This window comes from Amblyomma americanum, chromosome 9 (genome assembly GCF_052857255.1).
Source record: "Amblyomma americanum isolate KBUSLIRL-KWMA chromosome 9, ASM5285725v1, whole genome shotgun sequence".
NCBI lineage: Eukaryota > Metazoa > Arthropoda > Arachnida > Ixodida > Ixodidae > Amblyomma > Amblyomma americanum.
The window spans coordinates 74299137-74327046 of record NC_135505.1 but is presented as its reverse complement, the minus strand read 5'-3'; the positions used below and the strand labels follow the sequence as shown (position 1 = coordinate 74327046).

Genomic DNA, 27910 nt, shown 5'->3' with positions numbered 1-27910 from the left:
TCAGGCATCACGGAAACGCCAAGGCAGTCTTCAAGGTACAGATTCAGCGAAATTCGGACATACACGAAAGATTTTACAAGGCACTCCTTTCGTCTTTTTCCTAAGCGCCACTAAACATTTAAATATTTTTGGAAGCAGAACCTTATGTTCGGCGTCAAAACAAATGCGAGCTCCTAAGGCGTAAATGGCCTGAAGTAGTCTCTCCAGGCGGCACTAAAAGCACAAGGACCCGCTAGAAATAAAGGCAGCCTATATGGCAATAGTTCACATCTATTGCCCAGGCAGTATTCAAGTTTCCAAAGTCAATGATCGATTTTTATTAGGCTTCGTTTAATTCAGCCCAGGCTCAAGCCTGCCCATCCTTGAATAGACACTGTACATAACAAATAAACTGTACATAAACATAAATCAGAGTAATAAAAGATTGAAATTTTCTCCTTCAGGGCGCACAAGGCCCTTGAATCCTCACATTGTTCAACGGGGACAAGGATAAGGTGTGCATCAAGCTATTTTCTCTTCGAAAGAAAACATGGCACAGGGAAGAGTGTGCTCGCGAGTGAAGATGTAGAGTCCTGACGTGATTCCTGTAGTCTGAGCAAACGGCTATTGGTTCTTCCTTTTAAGTGAACCCGATGAACAGCATTGTCGGCACGCTCACCACCGGAGTGCTTCTGATCGACTTTAGCGATTTCTTTCTCAATCCATGGCACGTAGAATGACACGCGAGTGTAGATGCTCGGTTTTTCTCCTCGAGCGCACCCAACGCCAAAGGAAACGAGCCCGATTTGCACAGTCTTGGCTAATTTGGACCACATGGTTAGTGGGCCACCAGAGTCGCCCTGGAAAAAAAATTAAGGAATCAATTATGAGTAGCTGTGACTACAGCAGCACATGGTTGACTCCAGGAAGAATATTTTTATTTACTAGAAAACCATTTAGGCGCTTTGCAAGTCGGGGGCTGCGTTTTGTGATGGTTCATTTCGCTTTTAATTTTTTTTTGTATGTTTTGTCAATATCGAGGACGACAAGAGATGTTGCGAAAGCGAAGGAATTTATTACATGACGTCATGTTCTAATTCATGTTAGTATCTTTGCGAGGCACGTAAATAAGCCGACATGCTATGTAACTCCTCGGCGTCATTATTGGTGGGCCAGCGTGCGCAAGTACAAAGCTGACCCGGCTGGTGGCTGTCACCCCAACTGCGCAGCACATTTCATTATGAAATTGTAGTACTCATCATCAAAACGGCAAACCCCTCTTATTATCATCATGACTTTAAATGAAGCAACATAGGTGAGATTTCTGCAAACAAACGGCAGTGCAGGTGGATTCCACGCAAGGAAGGTGAAGCATAGGCGGAGGCTGTGCAAATAAATAGTAGCATAGCCGTGCTTCTGGCTCGGCCAGCCTGAGGTAATGCAGCGTGGTCTAGGTCGCCAGGAAGTCAGGGCTAAGTATGGAGGTCCAAATTAAAAGAAGATGTGATAAAAGGTGTATAATACGGCACCTAGTTTCAATGAAATCCGTATTGTCGCTTGTAAGTTACGCTTTGCGACTCAGCATACAACGTAGAAAAATAAAAAAATCGTTTTCCAAACCTATAAACGGAAGGCCTACTCTCGAAGCGCCAGCCACGTCGGGTATATTTTAAAGCGAAGTTTCTAGGCTTGTCATGGGAGCCGAACTGGTACCCTCGCACGCTAGGCCAGTAATTAAACTTGTTTGTTTTCAACACACGGAATTCAATTGCACACGTTTTGCTTAGTATGGAATATTGCCGTTTTCTTCTCTGCGCACCAATAATCGCTGTGATTTGGAATAATCTGCTTTTGTTAATTTTACTCGTTGCATTATCTCGTGACCTAGCATTTCCTACAGCACTAGCAGTTTTGCCGCCAACATTTCTTTCGCAATGCCTTGCGATATCAGTGCGCATATATTTTTATGTTTATCTTGTGTTTTCAGTAGACCACCGCTAGGTGTACAGCTATTTTATGGTTGAAATAAAAATTGTAGGAATCTTTTCAAAACAACTCATTGCAATAAATGATGCAGCTTATTTTCCGGTCGCATTATATCATTAAAGAGACAAATGATGGCCGAAGTAAATACTTTGACGAAAGGATTTCGAGCAGGCACAAGAAAAGAAAGAACTCACTTGACAGCTGTCCTTGCCTCTAGCAGAGGTGCAGATCACCATAGAAGTGTTGAAAGCGACTGCCTGCTCCTTGGTGACGAACCCAAATTTGCACATATCGTAGGGCAGAACTAGCCGGCTTATGAAGAGAAGGTTTTGAGACGGATCTCCCTCTAGATACAACAACAGTGACAAGAGAAAGGTTGGAGGAAGTGAGCAAAGCGTAAATATGAGGTGCTTTACGTTAGTTTGGATAATGCTAGGGCGGAACAAAGAGAAATTGTTGTTGAAAGCTCAATAAGAACGTGTAGCCGAAACGGGGAGGGGGGGGGGGGTGTATATTTAGTAAAGCGGAAGCAAATGAAGCGAGACCAGCAAACGTAAAAACAAACCTTCCGTCCATTTTTTTTCTAAATAGGCGACGGCATCCTTACACTGATAAGGCCTTTTTGGTAGCAAATCTGAAGCTTTTGTGTGTCTGTGAGAATCAACGGACGCCTACGGAATCCACTGACTCGGAATGTTCTATGTCAGGTAACTAACTGTTAAAACAACTTAACCGATAGAATATGAAATAAGTTGAGGTAATAAAGTCTAGTGTAGAGGATCGCAATGGCTATGAGAGCGCAAATTCACTATCTCAGAGGCCTTATGAGTGGAATAAAAATATTAGTTTAAAATCACCAGCGCACAGTGAAAAAAAAAATCTTAAGGTTTAGATCCCAGACAAAGCATCAGCATTTTCCAACATGCATTTCCGCTCTTTCATACATCTGGAATGTTCCAACGTCACGCTTGCCGAATTTAATGCAGTCATCTAAAATGAGCTGAAAGGATCCGGCTTCACAAGTGACAAAAAGCCATCTAATTTAATAGTGACGGAAAACACAGTAAAAATACACCACACAAATACGTGCGGTAAAAATTAGACGTATAAGTCTATTGCTTTCTAAAACGTGGCATGCGTTAGTGGACGTAGTGGACGCTGGTGCCCTTTCTCGTTGATAAACAATGTTTCTTTACATCGGATAGGAAAAGCGTGATTGCACTTCGAACGGAATTGTGTGTTTCGTTCATATTTTTATGTCTGCATCTGCGCATCGCAAACCCGGCGGTATTGCCAGTGATATATTGGTTCCAGATTTATACCCTCCCTATTGATGTTATCATGAAAACAGCTTTGAAGCCTTTGATCACTAAACTTGTGGATGCTATTTCTGGTTAAGCTAACCACCCTCTTGCCACGTGCGGCATATGTAGTTGCCAATAATGGCATTGCACTCACCTTCTGACACTCTTCCCCATCCAGCAACAATTGCATGCCGATGGATCAATGACAGCGGGTGCTTGGGCAAACAAACTGGTCGGACGCTCCTATCGAAAGCAATTGGTGACCTAAGCTAAATAATAGAAAAATAGACAAAAACTGTTATTGTTGGATTTTTCACATTCCATAAAATACAATTGTAATTGAGGATTAATTGTAATCCGCCTAATTCACCAGAATGTTCAAAGAGTGCTTATCAGTAACACACGTTCTAGGGCTAGTTGGTGCATTGTGTTACGAAAGTAAACCAGCCGAAAATGGCGTTCAGTTTTCCGGTGCGCGTAGTTTTGGCTGATTTATTTTCTTGAACCGCAGATTGAAACTTGCAACAGGTATGTTTTACAAATGTCAAAAAAAGTCTGAGCCAAAAATGTAATGTTACTGAGCTCTCATTATCTGAGTCAGTCGGTTCAAGAACTGAAAAAAATGAGTTGTAAGCGCAAAAAAGTAATATTCTGGCCTGCATGGTCGGCTCTCAGTGAGAGAAAATATTTTCTCAAGGATATGTACGATATGGCAGACGAAACCGCCCTTATGCTTTGTATCTACTACAAAATTGTTCCCTGCGTCGGCACTACCATTCAAGCAACGTTACGGCTAAGACAGATCTATTCCGAATGGCTTTTAATCAGCCGTGTTTTATGCCGGCCACGTTCACCACAGTCAAGTAAAAGAGGTAACAGTGGCTCAGCAAATTATAAAAAACTGAAGTGGTTCTTCGCGAGCATCATTAAACGAAGCAATTATCGTCTAGTATTCGCTTGCCTGTTTTGAAGTATTCAATTCACTTGAGGGAGGTGATTGGGTTTGGGGTTTAACGTCTCCAAGAGACAGAGGATATAAGGGAGGGCGTAGTAGACGCTTCTGACAATTTCGACAACCCGGGTTTCTTTAACGTGCTCTGACTTCGCACAGTACACGGTCCTCTAGAATTCGCCTTCATTGGAATTTTACCGCCGCAGCCGCGACTGCACCCGCGTGTTACGTGTCAGCAGATGAATTCTCTCTTGCAAACGGTGGTTAGAGAACCGCGCTGTACCTACAATTCCACAGCATTCCAGACATGTTCTTGATGAAAAACCACCGCTGTTGCATAGAATACATCTATGCGAAAGCTTTCGTCACTGATTTATATTTTCGTTGGGGATAAATTCTCTGAAGCACTTACTCAAATAAATACCCGGCGAATTCCAGTGCCTGGCAGTCATCCCCATGCAACAAAAAGAGAAGGTATCAGAAAGCTAGCAACTGTCAGAAAATTGGGACAAAGGGGACGGCAAACCCACCTCTCGGACGAGCCTGCTCGACTGCCATACGACACATAATCTCCGTATGAATCCCCTTCCCTCCGCCCCTGACCCTACTGAGATAAAAATGAACATAGCAGAAGCTGCAACGAGCAAGAAACACCAAGAGAAGGCTATGAAAAATGCGCCACATACCTTACGAGGCCACTAAATACCGTGCGGGTGTAGTATCTTCACTTCAGCATTGGCAGACAAAGCTCAGGAGCCAGCGCTATACTGCTACAAACCTTGCCAAGTATGGTTTCCCATGCAAAATTTGTCACGCCCTAAGAATTGTACTCGACACCAAGGATGCGAGTGCTCAGAATGTGCGTGATGAGTGTATGACCGCTGAGGTGCGCATTATTCCGGCCCCGAACGTCTTGGAATAGTCAAGTCAAGAATAGTCAAGAACTTCTTGGAATAGTCAAGGGCAGCGCCAGGCACCTCGATGTAGAAATCGAGAAGCCGAATATACCGGGTAAGACTGTGAAGGGTGTTGTCATCCGCAAAAACCTTTACCCTGACGGCACCACTGCATTGGAAAGTAGAACGTTCTTGCGGGCTAGTTGATTCATTGCAGAAGAATGGTTAGTACTACGAGAATTAGACACGACAGGAGAACAGGAGGCGTTATCGTGCTTGTTCCTGTTCTCCTGTGGTGCCTAATTCGCACAGTACTAACCTTTTCTGCATTAGAGAGGAAGGCCACGAGCATGAGGGTGTCTGATTGTGAATCTTACGATAAGTCTTGATGTTCAGTGCAAAGATTAATGGCTAGAGGAGACAACCCTTTTTATCCCCACGAATGACTTGAAAGAGGAAACTTTCCCAGCTGTTCTAGCCACTGTACGACAGATACCCAAGTATGCCTTACGATAAGCCTATTGAGGCCTGCCAGATACCTGAAAGCCTCTTAGCGCGCCCGAAATGCATCCATGTTTGAGATGGTTAAACGCCTTTTCCTGGTCCAAAGAGACCAAGAGACCGCTTGCCGAGCGCCCCTGAATATAAGCGGTAATATCAAAAGTGACGAATAAGAGGCCGTGAATCTCGCTGCCAGGAACCATGCAGGACAAATGGTTACCAATGAGTGTGACCCTAATACCGCCCAAACGCCGGACCCCAACAGCTGCGAAAGCATTCTTGTCTACACAGAGAAGCGTTATTTGCCTTCACTCTTCCAGCCGGTGCGATCCTGGTAGAACAATTCGTGTACTGTGGAAACTTCCTGAGAAATCGGAGCCCTGAAAACACAGGCGCAGAACTAAGGTTAGACACGCCAGGTAAAATTCGTCTGGCATACCATCCGCGCCAGGCTCTGGTTCCCGTTTCATCGCGTTTAGGACAGCCTTCACCTCCTCCGAAGACGGAAGGGCGGAAAGTGTGTCATGTTCTTTAAGGGCCACTTACAGCTACGTGGTCAACACTGGATGCTCTGCAGTAGCAACTCCATCTACAGAAATGACTGCTTGCGCCATAGCCTCCAAATGCGCCCCAGAAACAGTGCACAATCGTTACGCCGCGAAGGCACTGCGGGTATCTGGTGTGCTTTATACATAGCTTGACCTTGAATACCGCAACACTGCGTATGTGCGCAACGTCGGTGCCTCCATCTCAAAGCTACACCGGAGGGACGAAGAAGCAGCAACGCGTTGGTACCACTCCAGCAGCTCAGCATACGATGCCTGTATAAGAGACGTCTGAAGGTCAATCCTCTGGACAATTATAAGTGTCACAGCTCGTGGAGCAATACAAGCGTCTTGTATTCTTGAGCACATCCCACGTGTCGTGGCTACTGTCGACAAACGGAGCACTCAAAGCACCCAACAGTCTTGAACGCGAACGAAAGTCTTGCAGCGCGCGCATTACTAGACGCCGCAGTTGACTTGCTCCAGCGCCCGGAAGAGAGATCACGTGCCGTAATGGTGGATGATAGGAACGCGCACCGGCGTCGATGGCAAATCAACAAAATTTGTCCGCGACACGTACGCAGGAAATGCTCATGGGTTACCAGTGCTGTCCAGCATGCTAACCGATGCGTCGCCGCGCTACATCTGAGAAAAGTGCGTCCCGTTTAGTAGCTCGTGCGCATCAACCAGCAAAAACTAGTAGACAAGCACCGCGACTCACAAGCTTCCCAACTCGACGGTCCAAAGCCTGGGACTTGCATATCAGCAGAGAGGTCTGCCTGGTTGCTAAGCTAGCATGCTACTCCCGCTAAACGCACAAGATGCGCAATCTGAGAGTTAAAAACACAGGTCATGGCTGAAACGCGGCCAAACATGTCATATATTACGGGATTGTCTTCTAGATGAACTCTTTTAAAAACTATCTCAACCCGAATTCTTGGTTTCAAATCAGAAGACATTTCATATGGGAACGGCGTTGAAACGCTGTTCCATAACAGAGAGAGGTATAAATTTGTTTGTTGAAGGCAAATGAAGTAGCAGCAAACCATTCGTGCCAAATGATTAACCTCGTTTACCTTACGGATACTACGGACAGCATATATATTTAATGTAAGAAATTTGAATTCTGCCGCGAAGCTAAAGGTTGATTTAGAGATATTTAGGAGGATGTGTGGTCCTGGACGCCACCTGTAGAGCACCGTGCACTTATATTACACTTAATCCTCCGGCTCTCCAGAGGACGACCAGAGCCTCTTGGGAGTTTGTTCTTGCTGGGTTCTTCCTTGTGCTGCATCCGAACCCGATGCCCCGTTTTGACCACGTTTTACCTCAAGCAAAATTGTCGATTGAACTTAATACGCACTGAGATCACATGAGAAGTCCAGACAACATCCACACTGAGGGCTAAAGGTGTCACTGTATTAGTCTATGTCGCTATCGGGTAGCGTAGTACTAAATACCAACTGCGCCGCAGCGAGGAGTCGCGTTCAACGGCATCTGACACCTTCCAACCCTACGGAAGCGCCAGCAGCTTCTTGAACAAGGCAGTTTGCCTAGCCAGTGGCTACGGCAGCTTCGGAAGGGCCCACCGTCGTCCCAGGAGCACCAACTGCTGCATCAGTGGCAGACGTGCTGGCAGCAACAAGATGCGCCGTTTTCATCCCCAGCAGGCACAACCACCGCAGCCGCGGTCTCAGTTGCCGCAGCCTCGCGAGGCCGCACAGCCATGTCCGCATAATTAGGCGATTCCTTCCCGGCCTGAGCAGGGGCCAAACTCTGAGCCTCAATAGACGATGGAACCTCCCCGATAATTTATGTATTTCGTGACGATTTTCTTCCGCTTTTTCTGGATTGGAAGAGGAGGCCGTGACTGTAGCCGCCGACGGAGCCGGCAGAGGGAAGACTAGTTGTCACGCCTGTGTATGAGCAGCGCATATGCCTCGCCATTGCTTAGTAGACATCACTACAACACTGACAGGGTCGAACATATTCATCACTACAGTGGCCTTGGCCGCCACATCACCCACAGGAAGGCGCCCTGCACTGCTTCCTGAAGTTCCCCGACGAGCCACGTTGACAAATGGCACGCTGCATGCCCCGGTAGTCGAAGGAGATTTGGTAGCGTGCAAGCGTTGGTAATCCAGGACAGGATTTGAGGTATTCATATCCATGCGGACGAACCATGTGGCAGCCAGGACCCCAAGGGGCGATCCCATCTGGCCCACAGTGATGGAAATGGCCTTCTCGTACTAGCTCATAACATGAACGAGTGCCTCTTTGGGAAAGAACGTGGGCAGGAAAAGGCAGGCACTTGTGGGCCTATTAGAACGTCGGTAACTCACTTAAAACTGATAACCCGCAGCCTGCATGGAGAAGCAGTGCATGGAGGCCTAGTCCTTGACAGTTACTTGGAAGAACGGAGCACCCATGTGCAGGACGCATCAGACCACCGACAATCCAACTATTCAGGCCGTCGCGTAGACCAAGGTCTCCGAACTAGTCCCCGTAGGGACGGTTACTTTGAAGTCTACAGCCTTCGAAGGACTCCACGGCGCCTACGGAGCCATAGATACTGAAGCGGACACCCCTCGCGTAAATCACGCGAGGATGCCACAGATACAGGACCAACACTTTCACGAACAGCACAGCGAGAAGCAATCATAGGTAACTTGATACATAGGCAAGATGTTGATTCAACAAGCTACAGCATAGTTGCTTGCAGTTTACTCTTAGTGTTCGCGTTATACCGTACTACCTGTATTAGCTGCGCTGAAGTTTAATTTGTTCCTTGTAATAACGGCATTGCGAAGCAGGGTGTCGCAGTTCTGACAATATCGGCCAAGAGCAGCTATGAAACGTCCAAATATGTGGCAGAATAAGGAGGGTCACGGTGCACTCAAAAGTTATGCAAATGGCGATGACCGGTCGAAGCAAGCAAGGTCAGTTGGCATAGGTCGCGAATAAGGAGAGCGAAATCGGCTGAGAACCAAGCGGTAGCGATATCAGCACGGCTCCGCAGCCGAATCACAGAAATGAAGTTTGCTCACAAACACTAATAACAGAAAATATATGTTACGTATTTGTTGTTTATAAGCATTTAAAATGATTTCAATTAGTGACCTAATATATTGTTGTTATGCAGATTTGGTTGGAAAGAAAAAACACTTTTTTATTAAACATATATATTTGTGTTCGCGTACCCTAAGAGGAGTAGGAAGCGGCTCATATGCTTTCGATTTTCACTTCACTTTTCTACGGCTTTCTTGCCGCTATCTTCCGGACCTGGCCAGCGTGTCTCATCATCTCGTTTCTGTGGTGCACGTGGCTGCTCGCCTTTCATCAGCGGTTTTTCAGATGGTTAGTTACTTATTCTCCTCGCGCTATGTTCTCCTCGGCTACGTGGCTGTGACGTTACGCCATTCTTTTATGTCATGACGCCATTTTTCATCTGCCTGCGCACTTCTATGAAAAAGGCGCTGGCTCTGCATTACAAGCTGCCATGTATTGAACGTACCTACTTCCCTCTATGCAAGCATCTACCTTGGAGCGAGTGCGAGGCCGACGTGTAAGGCTCTTGCATAAGCCACGTGTATAAAACGCGCAGCACGACCCGGCGACATCCGATTATAGGCAAGGGCGATGAATGGACGACACGCATGAAGCAGAGGGAGTGACAAGGTAAATAACCGGGCGTATCTGGCTTAGCGCTTGGTGTGCTGGTCATACATCCTTATGAAGCAGCGACGCGCAGAATGCACCGAGACGCTTCTGACACGGAGCGCACCTGTGGCAGCGCAGAAGTCAAGATGGACCCCTAACACAACACGATGGTCGACACATGCTAATATTTAATTATGGTACACTGTTTTCTCGTGTTACGAAGAAAAGAGGGTGAGCATGAACAATAAACTATACAACTTCCTTCTTTAAAACTCGTTGAACTATTATGTAATAGCTAAAATGACACGATGCTTTCGCTTCGATGTGGAAATCGCTTAACTCAGCGATAGCTGCTTGCCATGTATTGCTATAAATGTAATATCGCGATCAAATTTTAAACGACAAATACCACCGCACTCCACGATGCTTTCGCTGATATTTTCCATTAGCGCAGGATAGTGTAAACACTGTAGAAATTTTTCAGACAATATTCTTCCTCATTCTGATCGTGAAGTAGGCTCGCCGTCCTGAACGTGCCAGTTCCTGCTAATGAAACGCCGCAGTAGCTCAGAGGTTATAATGGTCGATTGCTGACTGGAAAGACACACTTTTCATTTTGCTTTCAAGTGTCCGGTGCTTAATGTTGACGCTAGAACCGTGTTAAGCTCCATGAGCAAACGTTGATTCAACGGCCACTTGGGTAGATGTAACATTTTCTGCATGATAACGCAATTCTGTTGACCGTATGGCTCGTCTACTTAATCTAAATGAACGTCAAAGAACCCCAGATGATGGAAATTATCAGTAATCTTTGGCATCCCTTATAGCCTGGCATTGTTTGGGACGTTAAACCTAAAAAAAATAACCGAAAGAAACAATTTATGCTAATGAAAAAGTTATTCTCTAATTTTTTTGCCAAGGTGAAGTGAAATGGAAAAAGCAATATAGGTGTCAAAGGCTTACCAATCCACTGTCTTCGCCATTATATTAAGAGGTCACTTCTAAGCTCAAACTCTTTTAACGCCTTTACTGGCGAAATTAGTAACAACTTCATAAATATGTCCGCACCTGCTGTTGGTACGCCCTCGTATGAATCCAAGAAACCATCATGATTCTTTTCGAAACGCACAATACAAGTATGAACGCCGAATAGTGCTCCGTAATATGTTGGCCGCATCTGTACATAAGCGTGAGGTGAAAAATGTTGCTAGTTTTTTACATGTGGGGAAGAAACAATGTGCCAAGTGCCTGCTTATACTCCCTCTTTCTTTTGCTGACTGAGTGCCATTTTCCGCGCTTTTCCAGATGTTAGTCTTACCTTAAGCAGTGCTATATCATTTGCCAGTGTGTCCCAAGTGAAGTCGGGGTGAACGACATACTTGTCCACTGCCTCGCTAGGACCTTGCAGCATTTCGGAGGTGTTGTAGTATACCCGAGTCCAGAATGGCCTTTTTCCGCTGCAGACAGAGTACGCATCATCTGTAATTAGTGAGTGGGGAGATGGCGATCCACGTCTTGACATCTCAGCCTATGGTACACCAGGCTGTACAAAGTACGTCGGCTGCTCTGGACTTCCGCATTTACCTCTGCACACAGCTACGAGAATACGTGTACCGCTCACGTCGCATGGTTGCAGCTACTTCTCTTAGCCCATCAGGTTCTCTTACACAGGTTATGAGTTTGGTTTCTCGGAGCTATTCAGCACTTTTAGAACAACGGGACCCTGTCGATTAAGTGGACAGTGGAATATCGGGACGGCCGCTATACAAGCGCAGAACAGTAACGCCGCTCGTTTTATTGGAGAGTTATAGTATAATGCGAGCGGGGTAACGGTGGTAAACGAATTTACGTTAGCGTGGCGTAAGCAACTTGCCCGCAATGAGAGTTTTGGTGTCGCGTTAAGAAAATGTTAAACACGATCTAGATTACCACAGGCAGCAGGCGCTTTTAAAATAGTCGCAACACCAAGAAAATAAATGAATTCACCAAAAAATTAATAAATAAGGGAGTTTTTCTGCAGATTACTAATATAGTAATGCCGTTGTTCGCCTTCTAAAGTGCCAATGAAATGCTTGGCGAATCGAAATATGTGAAATAAGAAACGCAAGCGCTGCGGCACCATGTAGTTAAGGAAATACTGTAAATACTAACCGCTCGTGCAAGAATATTTTTCATTACACTACATGCAATGCACGAAATGCCTAATAAATAGCATAATATCTACGTTGTTAAATACTGAAGTCCTATTATAACGTGGCAAAGCAAGAAGCCTATTTCTGTTGTTTTCCGAGCAGTTGCAGATTGTTGCAACGCAGCCGGAATCCTGATAAGGCTTTAGCGCGCCAGAAGGAAAGTTTATTTAACAACAAAACTTGGATGAATTGCAGCTTAAACTTTCACCTCGAAGCAAAATCAGTCATACGTAAATGCAACCGCACCAGTAGCTGCCGGTAAACGTGCGACCAGGATGCAGCAAATGCTTATTCGGCAGAAGCGGGCTGCCCGCGCTTGGTAAGGCATAGCCATGTATTTCCACTAAGTGATCCAAAGCCGCAACCTCCCGAAGGCTATTTTCAGGAAAGCGCGTTCGTAAGGTTACGCTATTTCTTCGTTGCGCACTGTGGACCCGCTATTATGATAAGCGCGTAAGCACACAAACCTGCTAAACTAAAACTTTTTATTGTCCTTGACATGCGCTATGGAGCGCCCCATATTTCCCTATCGTTCTAATGGTGTAGGTGTTTGCAGCGCACACGAAACACGGACGGACAGAAAAGGGAACGAAACACAGCGAAACACGGACGAACAGAAAAGGGAACGAAACACAGCGCTGTGTTTCGTTCCCTTTTCTGTCCGTCCGTGTTTCGTGTGCGCTGCAAACACCTACACCATGAAAAACGAACTAGCCCAAGAAAAGACGATTCCGTTCTAATGGATAGGTTACCCCTATAATAAATAGCGCCGGTAAGCGCAAATAATATTGTTTTGCCATCGATATGTCCAATACAAACATTCCCCACATCCGCGCCGTTGATGTAGAGCGCTGAGCGAGGCGCATAAAAGGGGATGCGAGGGGTATCTGAGTAGGAAGAAGAGGAGAGGAGGACGAGCTAGGGGAACGGAAAGAGGAGGTACGGAAGAGCACCTAGTGGTGCCTGTTATCGTCTCACGACGGTATGGACAGGGAAGCAGCTCACTGTAGTGACGCAGCCCGGAGGGCGAAGGCTGAAGTAGTTTGAGCTGGGCGCGGTGATACTGAGAGCAGATAATTCGGTGCAGCGCGGAGCAGGTTTGGATGAGGCATTGCGCCACGATGCAGGAGAGCGCTGCGGTAGTGGCACGCTCCGAAAGCGAATGTTTCGCATCAAGCATTGGGTGAGCTACCACGTGGTTCTTGCTTAGGCAGCGTAGCGTGAATATTTGTAATTTTGTTTTTGTCTCCCACTGTTCCATAGCCCACTAATACACCTAAGTTTTAATACCCGTGCTTCAGAGGGCCTGTGTATAGTATGGCGAATTCTTCAAACTCCCTTTTGAAACTTGCCTCATTAGCAGGGATCTAGGACTCTTTATTATAAATACTGAACATCATGTGGCACGAACACCGCTGCCTTGGACTGTGAAGCGAAGAGCGCCTATGCGACCATCCCGTAAACAGCTTATGAGGAACACCAATCTTAGATCGAAAATTTTAATTTTTGAAACTTGAAAGAAACTCACTTAGTAAGCTTCAGATAGAAAGCACCGCGAAGGAGGAAGGAGAAAAACTCAACTAGTTCCAAAGATATGAAAGAAAAACGGAACATTAGCTTGAGCTCGAAGCTAGGTGATAAGAAGCATTGCTTCGAGAGGAAAAATTGAAGAAAGCTTAGTGCTAAGGTAGACTAAGGCTTGTGTCCAGGTTTCAGTTCACGCACTTAAAAGATATTTTTAATTTTGTAGTCAGTGACATTCATTAATATACAGTTAGCACTGAAGTTCTTCATTGTGAGTGGGCGCACAATAGTATTAGATTTTCGGAGATCTAGACAGGTAATTTTTTTATATTTGTAATGCAGTCTGCCACCCAGTATTTCATAAAAATGTAAGAAAATGGCCTTTTCTTCAAAAAGACACGACAGAAACCCGGCGGCGGTAATTTCATGATTTAAAGTTAGGTATATGAATTTTGTTCTAAAGCGCCTTGATATTTTCAAAAATATTGCGGGCAATTTTTCTACTAAATTTGCGGACGCAGATATATCAAAAATTTATTCATGACACAATGAAAAGTTGCAAAAATGATCAGCTTAGTCACGTGCTGGTACATTATAAAAACTTACTCTATATCAACGCAGTGCGCTGCTGTGAGAACGTAGATTTCCGATATGATGCTTCCACCACACATGGCTTCTGTTATATTATTTGGCGCCCACTTGTTTGCTATCTGCACATAGACCTGCGGAAAAAAAAAACTTCATAACACCAAAAAGCCTGTGTGCAATAAGTTTTTTTTATGCGTCAACAATCATAAAGTAAAAAGACTACTACAGTTTAATCTCGTTATAACAAAGTTGATGGGGCCCGCAGATTACTTCGTTATAGCCGTAGCTTCGTGATAGCCACGGTATAGCCCAAGGGGAATCGCCATTACTTTGCTATATCAATTGTGTCGTTATAAACCGTTCTCTTGTAACGATTTTCACTGTATATTACCCTGTAGTTCCGCCGCTCAGAAAATTTTTGTGTCCACCTTATTTTGCGCCCACGTGCCAACAACGATGGTGCACAAAAATTTTTTGATGACTACATTTCCTCGAAACACAACATTTAACTAATAAAATATTTCGTACCAACCACAGTGGTATCACAAGCTCAAGCAATATCCGCCTTGTGTGGGTCTCAGCAGTGATTTCAGGATTATCGAAGCTCGAATTTGTAATTTCTTTGAAGTTTCCACAGCTGTACGCGTCACCTGGTGGAACATTTCGGTCTCTGGTCATGCATTGAAGGCTAGACACAGTTTGTTCATGAACCCTCGAAAAAGATAGGCTTTGCACTTTTTTGTTTCCCAACGTCGAAACAATCTATGCTAGTCCTACGTAACCTAATCCTGTCCCGATGTTATTGTTACGGCGTAAGGTAGCGGTTCTTTTCTTGGGTTCGTAATAAATCTCTTCGTAATGCTAACTTCGCGACTGAATGACCAGATCGGCAGATCCTAGATTTGTTGAATATTATATTGCATGCTGCCACTGTAGTAGATACTTTCACGTCAAGAGACACCATTTGCTTCTTTGGAGCCTTCTCGACTCTGTCACCCTCTTTTTTTCAGCGCTTCGGCGATTGTGCATTCCTGATAGCTACTGTCTCGCTAGCTTCTACATGCAAGCTGCGAGTACACTTATCTTATATAATATGCAGCCCACCAGGAACGACACAGCAGACACAAAATGTGAATAGAACGAGACATGGTCCGCGCACTTCCCGTTTCTATAACCTGCAACTATTAGCTTTCAATATGCTCAATCAATTATTAGTTTAAAACTCTGAACTCTTTCGCACCAAACTGATCAATTCTTTGTGAAATGCCATGAGTGAAATGCACTGTGAAATGCCACGAGTTCTTTCCAAATGAGTACAGCTCTTCAGACTGTGTTAGTGGCTATGAAGAGCCAGCGGTCTCGTACAAACGAGAAATACCTCACATCAGTATTTTAAATCATCGGCACTTTTACTGCTCAATGGCGCTCATTGCTTCGATAATGCTGGGACGTAAAAGTTGTTTACTTACAATCCAAGGCACCTGAAACTTCGTTATCGCTCTGCCGTTGACGATTCGACTTATAGGTTGTCCCCGCCCGCAGTCTGTGAAAAGTTAGGGCACAAGCAAAATAAATTAACGATATCGAAAGCGCTGACAAGAAAAGCCAAAGAAGAGACCTACAGATTGGTCCTAAGAGACCTACAGATTGGTCTTAGTAAACAAACTACAAATACTGCAAAGAAACCGACCCTGACCATGTACAACAGTGCCTTCGATTTCGGCAGTGCGTGATTTTGTTTGTGAGTGCGGAGACAACCACAGGCGTGTGGCCGTACGTGCGTAATGCCCATGCAGTTCCCGCACAGAACAGTGGCCAGAAAAACTACCAGGTATTTCTTTATATGACCGCCGCAGGTGAAAAAAAAACATTATATAGATTGTTGAATAGCTGCACATAATATGGTAATATTTTAATCGAGCGAAGAAGTGCATTACGATTACTAGCGGGGCATAATTAAAAGTCGGGCAACCTGCGCGTTTGCGGAACAGGGAAGTATCTCGTAATGCTTAAACGATGTTGTGTGGTGGTAGTCAATTATGAAATAGAAGGAAAAGAAGGAAACAGAAGCTCCGAAGCATTACTTATCAGTCACAATGAACCCAGAAAGAAACATCGTGTTGCCTCCTTTTCAATTCTTCCATGAGCTGTGAGTGCTTCGTAAGGCCTCGAGATGTGGCTGACTTAATTTCGACGTTCAATTTCGGGTTTTTTCAGCAAGAAGGTTTCTATGATGTCACCACAGAGCTCAGAGAACGCAGAGGTCATGAAAATTATAACAAATAAGATGTGATGGATTTTTGGTCACTTTTTATCATTCCTACTAACGGAGAGGCTGGATTAAAGGATTTCGACCATTAAAACGAGGGACCAGAAATTATATCGCAGTTTTGGTTTGCATTACTAGACATTAAAGTTGCATTACGTGTTCTGTGAGGTCAATTACAAGGTTGTGGTTTTGAAATTAATTCCGACACATTATGTGGTGAAATACGTTGAATTAAGATTACTATGCAGGCTTTGCCGCAGTTCTAGAACTCGGGCAAGTATAACAGAGTATGCCACATTATTTCAAAAAAGCAAAAAAAACAGGCGGGAAACCAAATTTATCGCGCCCGTACTTCTAAGAGTGAACTTTCGTTGTGTAAGCTTTATTGCGAGCGATGCAAAGGCTTGCGAGCACTGTGCGCCACACTGGTAACGATGTGGAAAATATTAATGAGCGGCTGAAGTCAGAACGAAAAATTCTAGCTTCGAAGAAAGAACAGAAATGATGACTGGTCACAACGTCCGCTGGAAATATAAAGTAAAAATCTTCCATGCTTCTCTGAGCTTCTTTTTGTGGCATTGTTTGTGAATATTGCCATATAGTGGTGACGGCAGTCGAAGCAGCGATGAAGACGGACAAAGGTCTTCTAAAAGAAAACTGTTTATTGGACTGACTTGCAACCAAAATGGACTGAATCACTCGGCGGCGGCGATGCGACAAGAGTGATCGGCAGTCGTCGAACAGAATGCCCACCGCTGTCTGCCGTGCTCAATTTAAAGTTGATAGCGAACTTTCGAAATAAAGCGTGCAAGCTTACAAGAACATTCCGGAACAACGTAGAATCAGCTCTGCCTGGCTGCCATCAATCGAGATAAATCTAGTCGCGCCATGCGTCGCAAACAAAGCGATAAAGTGTTGTGGCGGCAGAGTTGAAAAACGAACAAACACTGCAATTATTCGCGGCATTACTCCCCTCTCAAAGAAGCATCGACTTGATGCATTAAAACGAATAATGCGACTATCAAAGGAAAAAAACGGATCTTGCGAAAATAGAGTTTGGAAATGCGAATGTTTGCAGTGTTTGTTCGTTTTTCAAATCTGCCGCCACAACACTTTATCGCTTTCTTTGCGACGCAAGACGCGACTAGATACATCTCGATTGGTCACAGCCAGGCAGAGCTGATTATACGTTGTTCCGGAATGTTCTAGTAAGTTTCCACACTTTATCTCGAAAGTTCGCTATCATTATTAAATTGGGCACAGACGACAGCGGCAGGCATTCTGCTCGAAGACCGCCGAGCACACTTGTCACTTCGCCGGCGTCGAGTGATTCAGTCCATTTTGGGCGCAAGTCAGACCAATAAACAGTTTTCTTTTAGAAGACATTTGTCCGTCTTCATGGCTGCTTCGACTGCCGTCACCACAACGGGACATCTGCTAAAGGTGCGGGGTGACCTTCCGTGTTCCGGACGCCCCCTTCATGTCGTGAAGCCAGCCCTCAGCGCTTCGCACCCGAGGACGAGCCAGCAGCTCAGCGAGCCAGCCGACGTCTCCAGAAAGAGAAGCCCGAGTTCGGGAAGCTGCCGGACCGCACCAGACAGCGAAAAGACGCTGCTACGAGCACCACAACCTCGCCGAAGATGTCGAACCGATCACACTGCAGCAGCCGCGGGTGCCGCCAACTTTCATTGGATCCCTGGGCGAGGACGCTGAAGAATGGTTGGACCAATTTGAGCGCGTGGCGTCATTCAACAAGTGGGATGATGCGACAAAAATTGAACACGTGTTTTTCTCATTGGATGGCTCCGCACGCACGTGGTACGAAAACTACGAGTCGTCCCTTACGACATGGGAGTTATTTCAAGAGAGAACTATTGAAGGTATTCATCAGTGTCGTGAGGAAAGAAGGAGCCGAACGACTCCTCGAGATGGCATTTTTCTGGGCCAGTTGGTATGAATCCATGATTTGGGCCAGCATGAACTTTGGGACACAAACGTAGAGAGACACGTGTGTGTTCCGAAGAGACACAGCAGTGTGTTCCGTGTTCCACATGTCTCTCTTCGTTTGTGTCCCAAAGTTCATGCTGGCCCAAATCATTGACTCCTCGAGTCCAGGATCCAGCTTCCGAATGAGCCTGTCCGCGGTTACGTCGAGGAGATGAAGCGCCTATTTCGCCGCGCCAACCCCGAAATGACCGAGGAAAAGAAAGTTCAATTTTTAATGCGCGGCGTAAAAGAACAACTCTTTGGCAGCCTCGTCCGCAAGCCGCCAAGAACAGTCGAGGAATTCATGCAAGAAGCCTGCACGATTGACAAGACCCTCGGCGTCCGAGCTCGTCAGTACAATCGCCCTTCCTCTGCCTGTGCAATCCATTCGGACACGACGGCCACCACCAGCGACAGCTTGCGGGAAGTTATCTGCGAAATCGTCCGAGAGGAGCAACGCCGATTACTGCCATCCTCCCCACCGCCACAAGCAGTGACTCTGATGGATGTGGTACGGGAAGAAGTGCAACAGGTACTTGGCACCCCGACGGCCTCAGGACCCCAGGCGATGACCTACGCCGCTGCAGTAAGGGCTGCTCAGCCCCAACGAAAACCCCTACGTCCTCCCAGAGATGATCCACTTGTTCCACAACGCCGCCTCCCAGCCCCCGCATTCCCTGAGGCCGGCCATATTCTTCGTCACTGCCCGTACCGACGTATCGGTCTTCGAGGATTTGCCGTTAACGCCCCACGACCACGCTTCGCTCAACGTCCGCAAGAAATCGACGAGTACCTGCGTCGAGAGGAGTACACGCCGAACCGCTTTTCGCGCTCGCCATCGCCGTGAATCTCGCGCTTTGCGTCGCCACGCCGCAGCTACGCAGCCGCGGAACGATGAAAGTCTTCCAGCCCCCGTATTGGAAACTAAAGGCAGCAACCTCTGGAGGTGAGGTTGCTGAGGAGCGAAACGCTGAAGATCCTCCGCCGACCACGCCCCATGAAGACGCTGCACCCGCGACGCCGCATGAAGAACCTACTCTCGCTGCATCGACGCCGCACAAAATGACAACCCGATCACGACGCAAACTGCCTTCAAAACGATGACGCCACCCAGTAAAATTTTGATTACACGCCCCACCCGCGACTCGCTTTCTCGCTGCATCGACGCCGCACAAAATGACAACCCGATTACGACGCAAACTGCCTTCAATACGATGACGCCACCCAGTAAAACTTCGATTACACGCCCCACCCGCGACTCGCTTACGCGACGAAGCCGTGACCGGAAGCCGAGAGCGACATGCAATGCAACGGCCAGGACCTCCGACTTAGAAGTGACTATCGAGGGCCGGAAAGTTGCCACTCTAGTCGACACAGGAGCCGATTACTGGGTGATGAATGGAAAATTCTCTGCGCACCTGAGGAAAGTCACAACAGCTTGGGACGGCCCACAAATTCGCACCGCAGGGGGCCACCTCATTACGCCATCAGGACGATGCACAGGGCTAGTGACTGTTCAAGGACATACCTATCCTGCGAACTTTGTTGTGCTACCGCAATGCTCTCGCGAAGTGACCTTGGGTATGAATTTTCTTGATGAGCATCAGGCGATCATCAACCTGCTATTCAAGCTGATCCCGCTTTCGACGGACGAAACCATCGCTTCGATGAAAACTCAAAATCACGTTGCCCTGAGTGTCCTGGAGGAAGAAGTGAGCGTCCCACCCCGTTCAAGCGTTATCGTCAACGTAGGCGCCACAGAAGCCATTAACGCATGAAGCCATCATCGAGGGCAACATGCAGTTGCTTCTAGACGGAGGAATTAGCATCACAAGAGGTATCACACATTTCCGCAGTGGCCAGGCCGAAGTACTGCTGACCACCTTCAGCGAAGAATACCGGCACATTGACAGAGGAACGACGATTGCTTTCTTCGACGAAACATCCAACGTACGAGACTCCTTCGCCCTCTCCGACCCCTCCGCAGACGATTCGCCTGACCAATAGAACTGGCCCACCTTCGACATCAACCCAGCCCTGCACCGGAACAGACAAGACCAGATCCACAATCTGCTTCAAAGCTGCAGTGACTGTTTTCCGACATCGCCGAAGGTGGAACAAATGCCATTTACTAAGCATCGCATTATAACGGACGAACATGTCCGACGTCTTTATCAAAGCCCCTACCGTGTGTCACCGCGGGAACGACAAGCCATTCGGGACCAATTCGAAGAAATGCTTCTCGACGACGTCATCCAGCCTTCAAACAGCCCATGGGCGGCACCGGTTGTTCTAGTGAGAAAGAAAGACGGCGCACTTCGATTCTGCGTGGATTGCCGCCGCTTGAACAACATAACCAAAAAATGACGTCTACCCCCTCCCCCGCATCGACGACACACTGGACCGCCTCTGCAACGCCAAATATTTCTCATCGATGAACCTCAAGAGCGGCTACTGCATATTGAGGTCGACGAAAGAGATCGCGAGAAGACCATTCATCACTCCGTATGGGCTGTTTGAGTTCATGGTGATGCGACTTGGTCTCTGCTCCGCACCAGCCACGTTTCAGCTAGTAATGGACACAGTGCTGGCAGGTCTGAAGTGGCAAATTTGTCTGGTATATTTAGATAACGTCGTTTCTTCGCCTCGAACTTTGAAGAGCACCTCAAAAGTATTCGAACAGTACTAGACGCCATCAAGTCGTCTGGCCTAAGCAAAGAAATGCCACTTTACCTACGAAGAGCTACTGTTTCTAGGCCGCATTGTTAGCAAGGAGGGAGTACGCCCAGATCCGTAGTAAACCGCTGCTATTGAACAGTTTCCACCGCCGGCCGTTAAGAAAGCAGTGCACGGATTTCTCGGGCTGTGCGCATATTACCGACGATTTGTGAAAAACCTTTCGCGGCATTATTGTACTCTCACCAGCCACAACTTGCATTACCACTGCTTCTTATCTGCTGAGAGCTTGAGTGTTTTCAATTAAATTTTGTTTGTTGTCAGCGCAGGTCGCGTAAAAAAAAAGACCATGCGTTGATGGAGCCATGAAACGTACCACCATATCTCAGATGTTAGTCGCACCAGACTGCCTAAAACAACCCCACGCCTTCTGTCGGTATGGCTGGTGAGTAAGAATTTCGTAACAAATACTTCAAAAACGCAAATTATGCTCAGGTCGAGTATGCCTGTATCCTTATTTTGCATTTAAACTACGGACAACAATCCCGCCAGGCGTCTGAGCGACTGACTGAACCTAATCCTTCCGCACGTTTCAATGTAGTAATGATTTCTGTTAGTTCTACTTGAATGAATATATCCGGTGGTAGAAAAATTTCACGCCAATATAAGATGTTCTAAATGAAAACAATACCAGCTATGGTGTATTGCTAGCCACGGGTTTGTATATTGGCCTTAAGTGAACATACAGTTGTATGGTGACCATACAGTACAACACACAGAAAACATGGGGCGAAAAGATAGCTTGGTTTCAACCATTATGAATTTGCATATATTCCTCGTGAAGTGCTTGGTTATCTGTTGATTCTATACAAAGTAGATAAAATAGATATCTAAAAAAGAAGAAAATAACTGGACGTCTAGGCACTCTAGGTACACGTGTCTATGCGCTTATCAAGATTTTTTATTGCTTCGGGAAGAGCAGAGATAAGAAGGGTCATCAAGGAATAAACAGAGATTCCAGACTCTTCAGCCTTACAAGTTGGGCGATCATCAATAAAACAATGCCTGTTTTTAAATTGCTTAGGAATGAGGAGCTTCAGCCCTTGGAAAGCAACAAGGCTACATAATACATTTCTGTGCAGGCGCAGTTTATTAGCCTCTCTATCATGCTGTGTGATGAAGAATTTTGTTATTGCTTGCCGAAAACTATTAGATCCTCTCCGTCATTCCTCATTCCAAACTTCGTTATCATCCAAGCCGGTAACAGCAAAACTAATTCGCCGAATTTCGTTCGATATAACCCCACCTTTAAAGAATCATGCAAAAAGCACAAATTCTTTCGCAGGGTCGTTAATAAATCTTAGTCTTCAGGCAATTAAAAGGGAAACAAAGTACCTAACTTGTTTTCTTAAACACTCTCTTCTCCGTAATTTGGGAAAGTTTCGCTTCTTTTGATGAGCTTCTTCATAAATACAGCGCTTGGTACACTCTTAGAGGGTACTTAGTAGGCATTTGTGCAATATAATAAGAGGATAAAACTTTATCTTTGGGACATAAGCGCTGCATGAAGTTATATCAGACACAGTTATTCATTCGTCCTTTCAATCTTTATTTCGCACAAAAAAAACCGTAAACGCTTTAGATTAGTGCAAGATTGCATGACTACAAAGGATGAAATTAGCATGTCATGTTCAAAAAATGACAATATAGTGTAGTGCGATAATAACCTAAGTTAGCAGCACTCTTTTATGATGTCATCTTTGACTTGCACAGAATGGATGGGCAAGCCTTTTAGGCGCTTGTATAGAGCAAATACATCATAAAGACATGTAAATGATCGCGCAATACATGGCCAGGTGTTCTAGAAAATCAGGGACATCAATTCTACCATGAACAATCTTATACAAAAATTTAGCGTGGGACAATGCGCACGCGTAATTAATATCGCCATCTTTTATTCACTAATAGCGCCTCTAATTTTGAGCGTTGTATTACAAATGTGCGACTCACCTTTGTGATTTATGGTGTCGGTGAGCACCTGAGAAATAAGAGTAAACAAATTCAATGAATATTCGATCAACAGAACGTTTTTGATTGGGTGACCTTAAAGCCTAATTTATTTTTTTATACCTAACTTCAACTTTGTCCTACGGTTGCCTACTATGTAACCTGATCTTTTTTCACAATGTTTAAGTTTCAGAACAGTAGCTTTTTGTGACTTATATTACACTTTACCTATTATATCCTTGGATGTCAACATTACATGCTATACGCAGACCTACAAAAAATAATTCGTTTCTTAGTGCGTAGGCAAAGGATCTTGACTGCATGGTTTCTGTGCAAGCCCCTGCTTCTGCGGGAATTGGCACCCAGAGCGATAGCTGCGCCTCGTCAGGAGATTTTGCTCATATCTCCACCCGTATGACTTCTTTAAGTGCTTCATAAAAAGAGATTGATTTTTTCAAGTCTGAAGAGCATGTTGTGAAGGCGTTTAAATAATTCCTTGCAGGCATGCCAACAACTCACAGGGATCCAATATCTAGCGTACATGCCAAATCAGACGAACGCCGCCACTCGGGATATCTCCACATATGTGTGATTGACCTTTTACCACCGTTTACAAGATGGTTTCAAACTGTCGACTCATATCTCAGCGATTATTAGGCTTGCAAGAAACAGGGAAGACAGTAGTTTAATTAAAACAACAGTATATTTCATTAGAAACTAAATGAACGCTAACGGTCGCACTCTTCAAGCGGACCTGAAGAGAGGGGTGTCGGCTAGAATATGGTAAAATGGTACGGACGATACATTTTTAGGATTCCAAAGGGAAGCCTGTCATATAACCCCCCGCTTCGTATTTTTCGTCGTAAAACTACAAAACGTGTTATGGTTGCTAAGAGTAGAAAGAATGAAAGAGATTTATTCTGAATGCTACAGTTAATGCGGCACTGACTTTTTTTTAGTTCCGCTTGAAACGCTCGATTATCTCAATCACATCTTAATGTCGAATTTCATGGGTGGGGTAAAATATAGACCCATAAGTTATAGTTTTGTTATATTGTGAATGTGAAAGCCGAAATCGTCGCTGTCCAACGTGGCGAGGCTTCTTCTAGGGAAATTACTTTTTAGCGGAACAGATGTGGCAGCTTGAATAAATGCTAAAAAGCGAAAGCATCATGATTTTCGATGGTTGCATATGTTACTCAATATAAAATTGTCGGCTGGCACTTGTGCCATTTGCTCATTTTTCTTGTGTAGCGGTGTTCGCCAATATTTGTCACGAAATTTAAACTTACATGTCACCCGTGTGCTGTGCGATGTCAGTGCACGTTAAAGATCTCCAGGTGGTCGAAATTATTCCGGTGCCCTCCACTATGGCACCTTTTTCTTCTTTTCTCCTTTCACTCCCTCCTTTATTCTTTCCCTTACGGCGCGGCTCAGGTGTCCAACAATATGTGAAATAGATACTGCGCCATTTCCCGACCCCCAAAACCAATTATTATTATTATTATTATTATTATTATTATTATTATTATTATTATTATTATTATTATTATTATTATTATTATTATTATTATTATTATTATTATTATTATTATTATTATTATTATTATTTCACCAAGCCAGCCCTTCCAGCCACAGAACCTGCAAAAAGTTTTCACTAGCAGGTGTCGTGGGTTGAAAGGGCAGGAATTCTAAAGCACGTCGTTTTAGCTGTCGATGAAAACATGTACCGGAAGAGAAAGATTGCGGCAAAGCGAATAAAGAAGAGGAATCATCAAAACGGTAAGGAAACAGAATCGTGAAGGAAAATAAATATTTGTCAAACTGTACATTCACAAATTACCCCAATGCAAAAGAAAGAATAGATCTCACTCAAATGCTGAAGTCGTATTGTAGGCCACCACAAAACTGCGAAGACTGCAGAAAAAGCTCCCAATAAAAGAGGAGATTACAAGATGCACAATAAAACATGAAAATAGGTATGTAAACTGCAGCCAGGGCGGAGTATCTGGGGCTATTGTCCTCTGAGAAAAGCTGTAGCTACCGAATCATCAGATGCTTCGCTTAGTGTCATGATGAACAATGCCGCAAGTTAGAACAAGCCAATCAAGGAAGCATGGCAGAGAGTTGGAATCCGTGCGAAAGGTGCTGTGTTGACTTTGATGGTTGCCTGACGCTGTGCTTTCAGAAGAGTTGGCTAAATCTGGAAGTTTTGACGCGAGAAAAGTCTTTAGATATTGCCCTGCCTGCGTGAGTGCTCCGCAAGTAGGTTTAGTTGATAAAAAATAGGCGCTTTTTGGGAGGCCAAATGATCAGAGGCGCGGATTGACGGCGCGTCTACGATTGCAGTTGTTTTTATCATTTTTTTAATGATAATCCTGGTTGTAAGAGGATATATATAATGTGGTACCACGTTCTAACGAAACAATTTATAACCAACTAATGAACATAATCAAGGGATGACATTTCTCCTTAGAGGCTCGGTAAACACGCGTTATAACAAAGTTAATGCTGTAACGAAGTAATTACCGGGTCCCTTCAGTTTTTTTATGACGTGGATCAACTGTGTCGCACGAACTCGCATTTACATTCAGTTGATCTTCGCACCTGAGTGTCCTCCTTTTCATTTACTCTCTGTTATGTGTGTTAAAAGTACAAATTCGTGCAGACCTAACTCAAGGAGAACGTAACGAATAAGCTGACCCCCCAACCCCGCACAAATATAACGCTTAGGGGCGCTGTGTGCGCTCTGATAACTGAAGTCTATCCGAATAGAAGCTAACCTGGATTGGCAATGCGACGACCAAAATGAACAATTGCGCCGCGCAGCTCAGAGAACACGAAGCAATTAAGAATAAACATCGGCAGAAGTTCAGAAAAATACTGCACACGGCGCAATCGGTGATACATTAGTGGAGGGCCATGACTTTGCTGAGCCTTATTCTGTTATCCAAAGCCCGCCTGTGATCTTTTCTTGACGTAGCTTAAGGCTTTCTATAGATTTTTTGCTTCAGTGACATTGTTTCTCAATTGTTCTTTCACCAGTGCAGTGTCACTGCATCCTAAATTAGCCGAGTACCACACGGTGACATCGATGTTTATCTAGATATGCTGTACCTTCTCGTAGCTCTATGCGGACACGGCACCTTTTTCGCTGTGGCTACGATATTTAAGATGCGCTATGTGCTTTCCTTAGTACTGAGCCAAAGCAATCTGTTTGATCGTAAGTGATCGTAGCAGCAAAAACAGGACCAGTGCTATGCTATACTAGGGAGATAAAGCGCTACAAACTGCTGTATATGCTTATATTTTTTATCCACATATATTTACTGACTGCGCTTCTCAATGGCTTCAGAATTTTGTAATTTTTAAATCCTATATTCTGGCTGTCGCAAGGAATTTCTTATCGAACTTAACAATGTGCTCAGCGCCATTTATAATAGCAGGAGAATGCGAAATATGCTAGACAAACGGAAATCCAATACCCATGGCATTCCCGCGCGGCATCCTTGGCACCTGCGATAGGCGAGCGTTGAAAAGCGAATGACACACTCAACGTTGACTCGTAAACGCCTTCCGCGATAAATGGTATTGCTTCTTTGAAAACACTGGCGAACGACCCGGGGAAGGCATAAAGAGTTCATCCGGAAGCACTCAGTACGTTTCAGAGGGGCAAGTGGGCTTACCTCTACAGCAGCACAATAGACGAGAAGAAAAAAGCAGAGGGCATTCCGCATCTCTTGACAGGAGAAGAGCGCTTGTGAAATGTATCGGCGTCCTCCTTGCACACTGGAAGGCTTTCGCTTACATCGGTCGATGGAGCACAATTCTGGCACTCTTGAGGATGCCGCAGAACATCACAATGAATAAATCCGCGCTGCAAGGACTGTGGTTGTGTGTAACAAGGTTTTCATGCAGTGCTCGGCCCGCTTGTTAGATCCAGATTTTTTCTCTCTACACGCTAGTCCTGAACCGACAGTAGATGCTTGATAGACGTGTCAAGCGGACTTCTTGCGCCTTGTTGCAATTGCAGTGGCGCACTTCGCCACGCAGACCGGCGCGCCTCAGGTGGGGAAAAGCTCTGAACTCTCGTTCTCGCATCGTTGCTGCTTCTTGCGCAAAGAATGACGATGAGCGTGATTTATGAGCCGCGTTCTTTGCGCCAGAATGCTGTGACGGCCGCAAGCGGAGGAGCAGACAGTACAGGGAAGGAGCAAGATTGGAAACTGCTGATGTTTTGCTCCTCTTTAACCAACTGCACACTTGGATACTCAATTAGCGCAACATGTGCGCACAGTGCTGGCTCTCATCACGTGGTGCTTTGGAAGTGGGCTGTACGGAGCATATTGAACCAGCGGAATCGTGATCTCTGCGTTTTATCTTTATGCTATATTTTACGCGGCAAGCGTCAGCCTTAGTTTCTAGAAGGCGGTCATGGGTTGTACTTAAAATACCGGATGCACAGTTCCCCATGATAGCAATCTGACTGAATGAGTTGCGGGTTTTCAGCATGTCGTATGTGGCTCTTTCCTTTTACTCACTAGTTTCGCTGGTCATTCTCTTGACACATATTTAGAGCGACGGCCAAGCACTTATAGAAACTGAGAGACAAGAGGAACCCGAGAAAATAGACAAATGACATCGAAGGTAGTGAAGAATACTTACAATGGGAGCTTGCCGTCAAAACCCGCAAACCCGATTTTATGTGGCAGTGCTTCAAAACAATGTTTACTTGCCAGTACATGATTGTGAGGTTCTTTTTCAAACTATTCCATAATACAATTTAATGTCTATCTGAACTGTTCTGCATCTAAACTTGGTTTCGTTAACGAATTTGTAGCTGAA

General features: G+C 45.3%; 1 protein-coding gene across 1 annotated transcript; it reads right to left on the bottom strand.

Moving 5' to 3' along the window:
• Nucleotides 1-360: 360 nt before the first annotated feature.
• On the bottom strand, nt 361-27132 carry LOC144104586 (trypsin-like). The gene is made up of 8 exons (XM_077637688.1): nt 26752-27132; nt 23069-23096; nt 15597-15670; nt 14146-14261; nt 11142-11280; nt 3424-3538; nt 2160-2311; nt 361-839 (listed from the first exon to the last, which is right to left on the bottom strand). The coding sequence occupies exons 1-8, from the start codon at nt 26800-26802 to the stop codon at nt 507-509; spliced, it is 1008 nt and encodes a 335-aa protein (XP_077493814.1). The 5' UTR covers nt 26803-27132; the 3' UTR covers nt 361-506.
• Between the last annotated feature and the right edge of the window lie 778 nt (nt 27133-27910).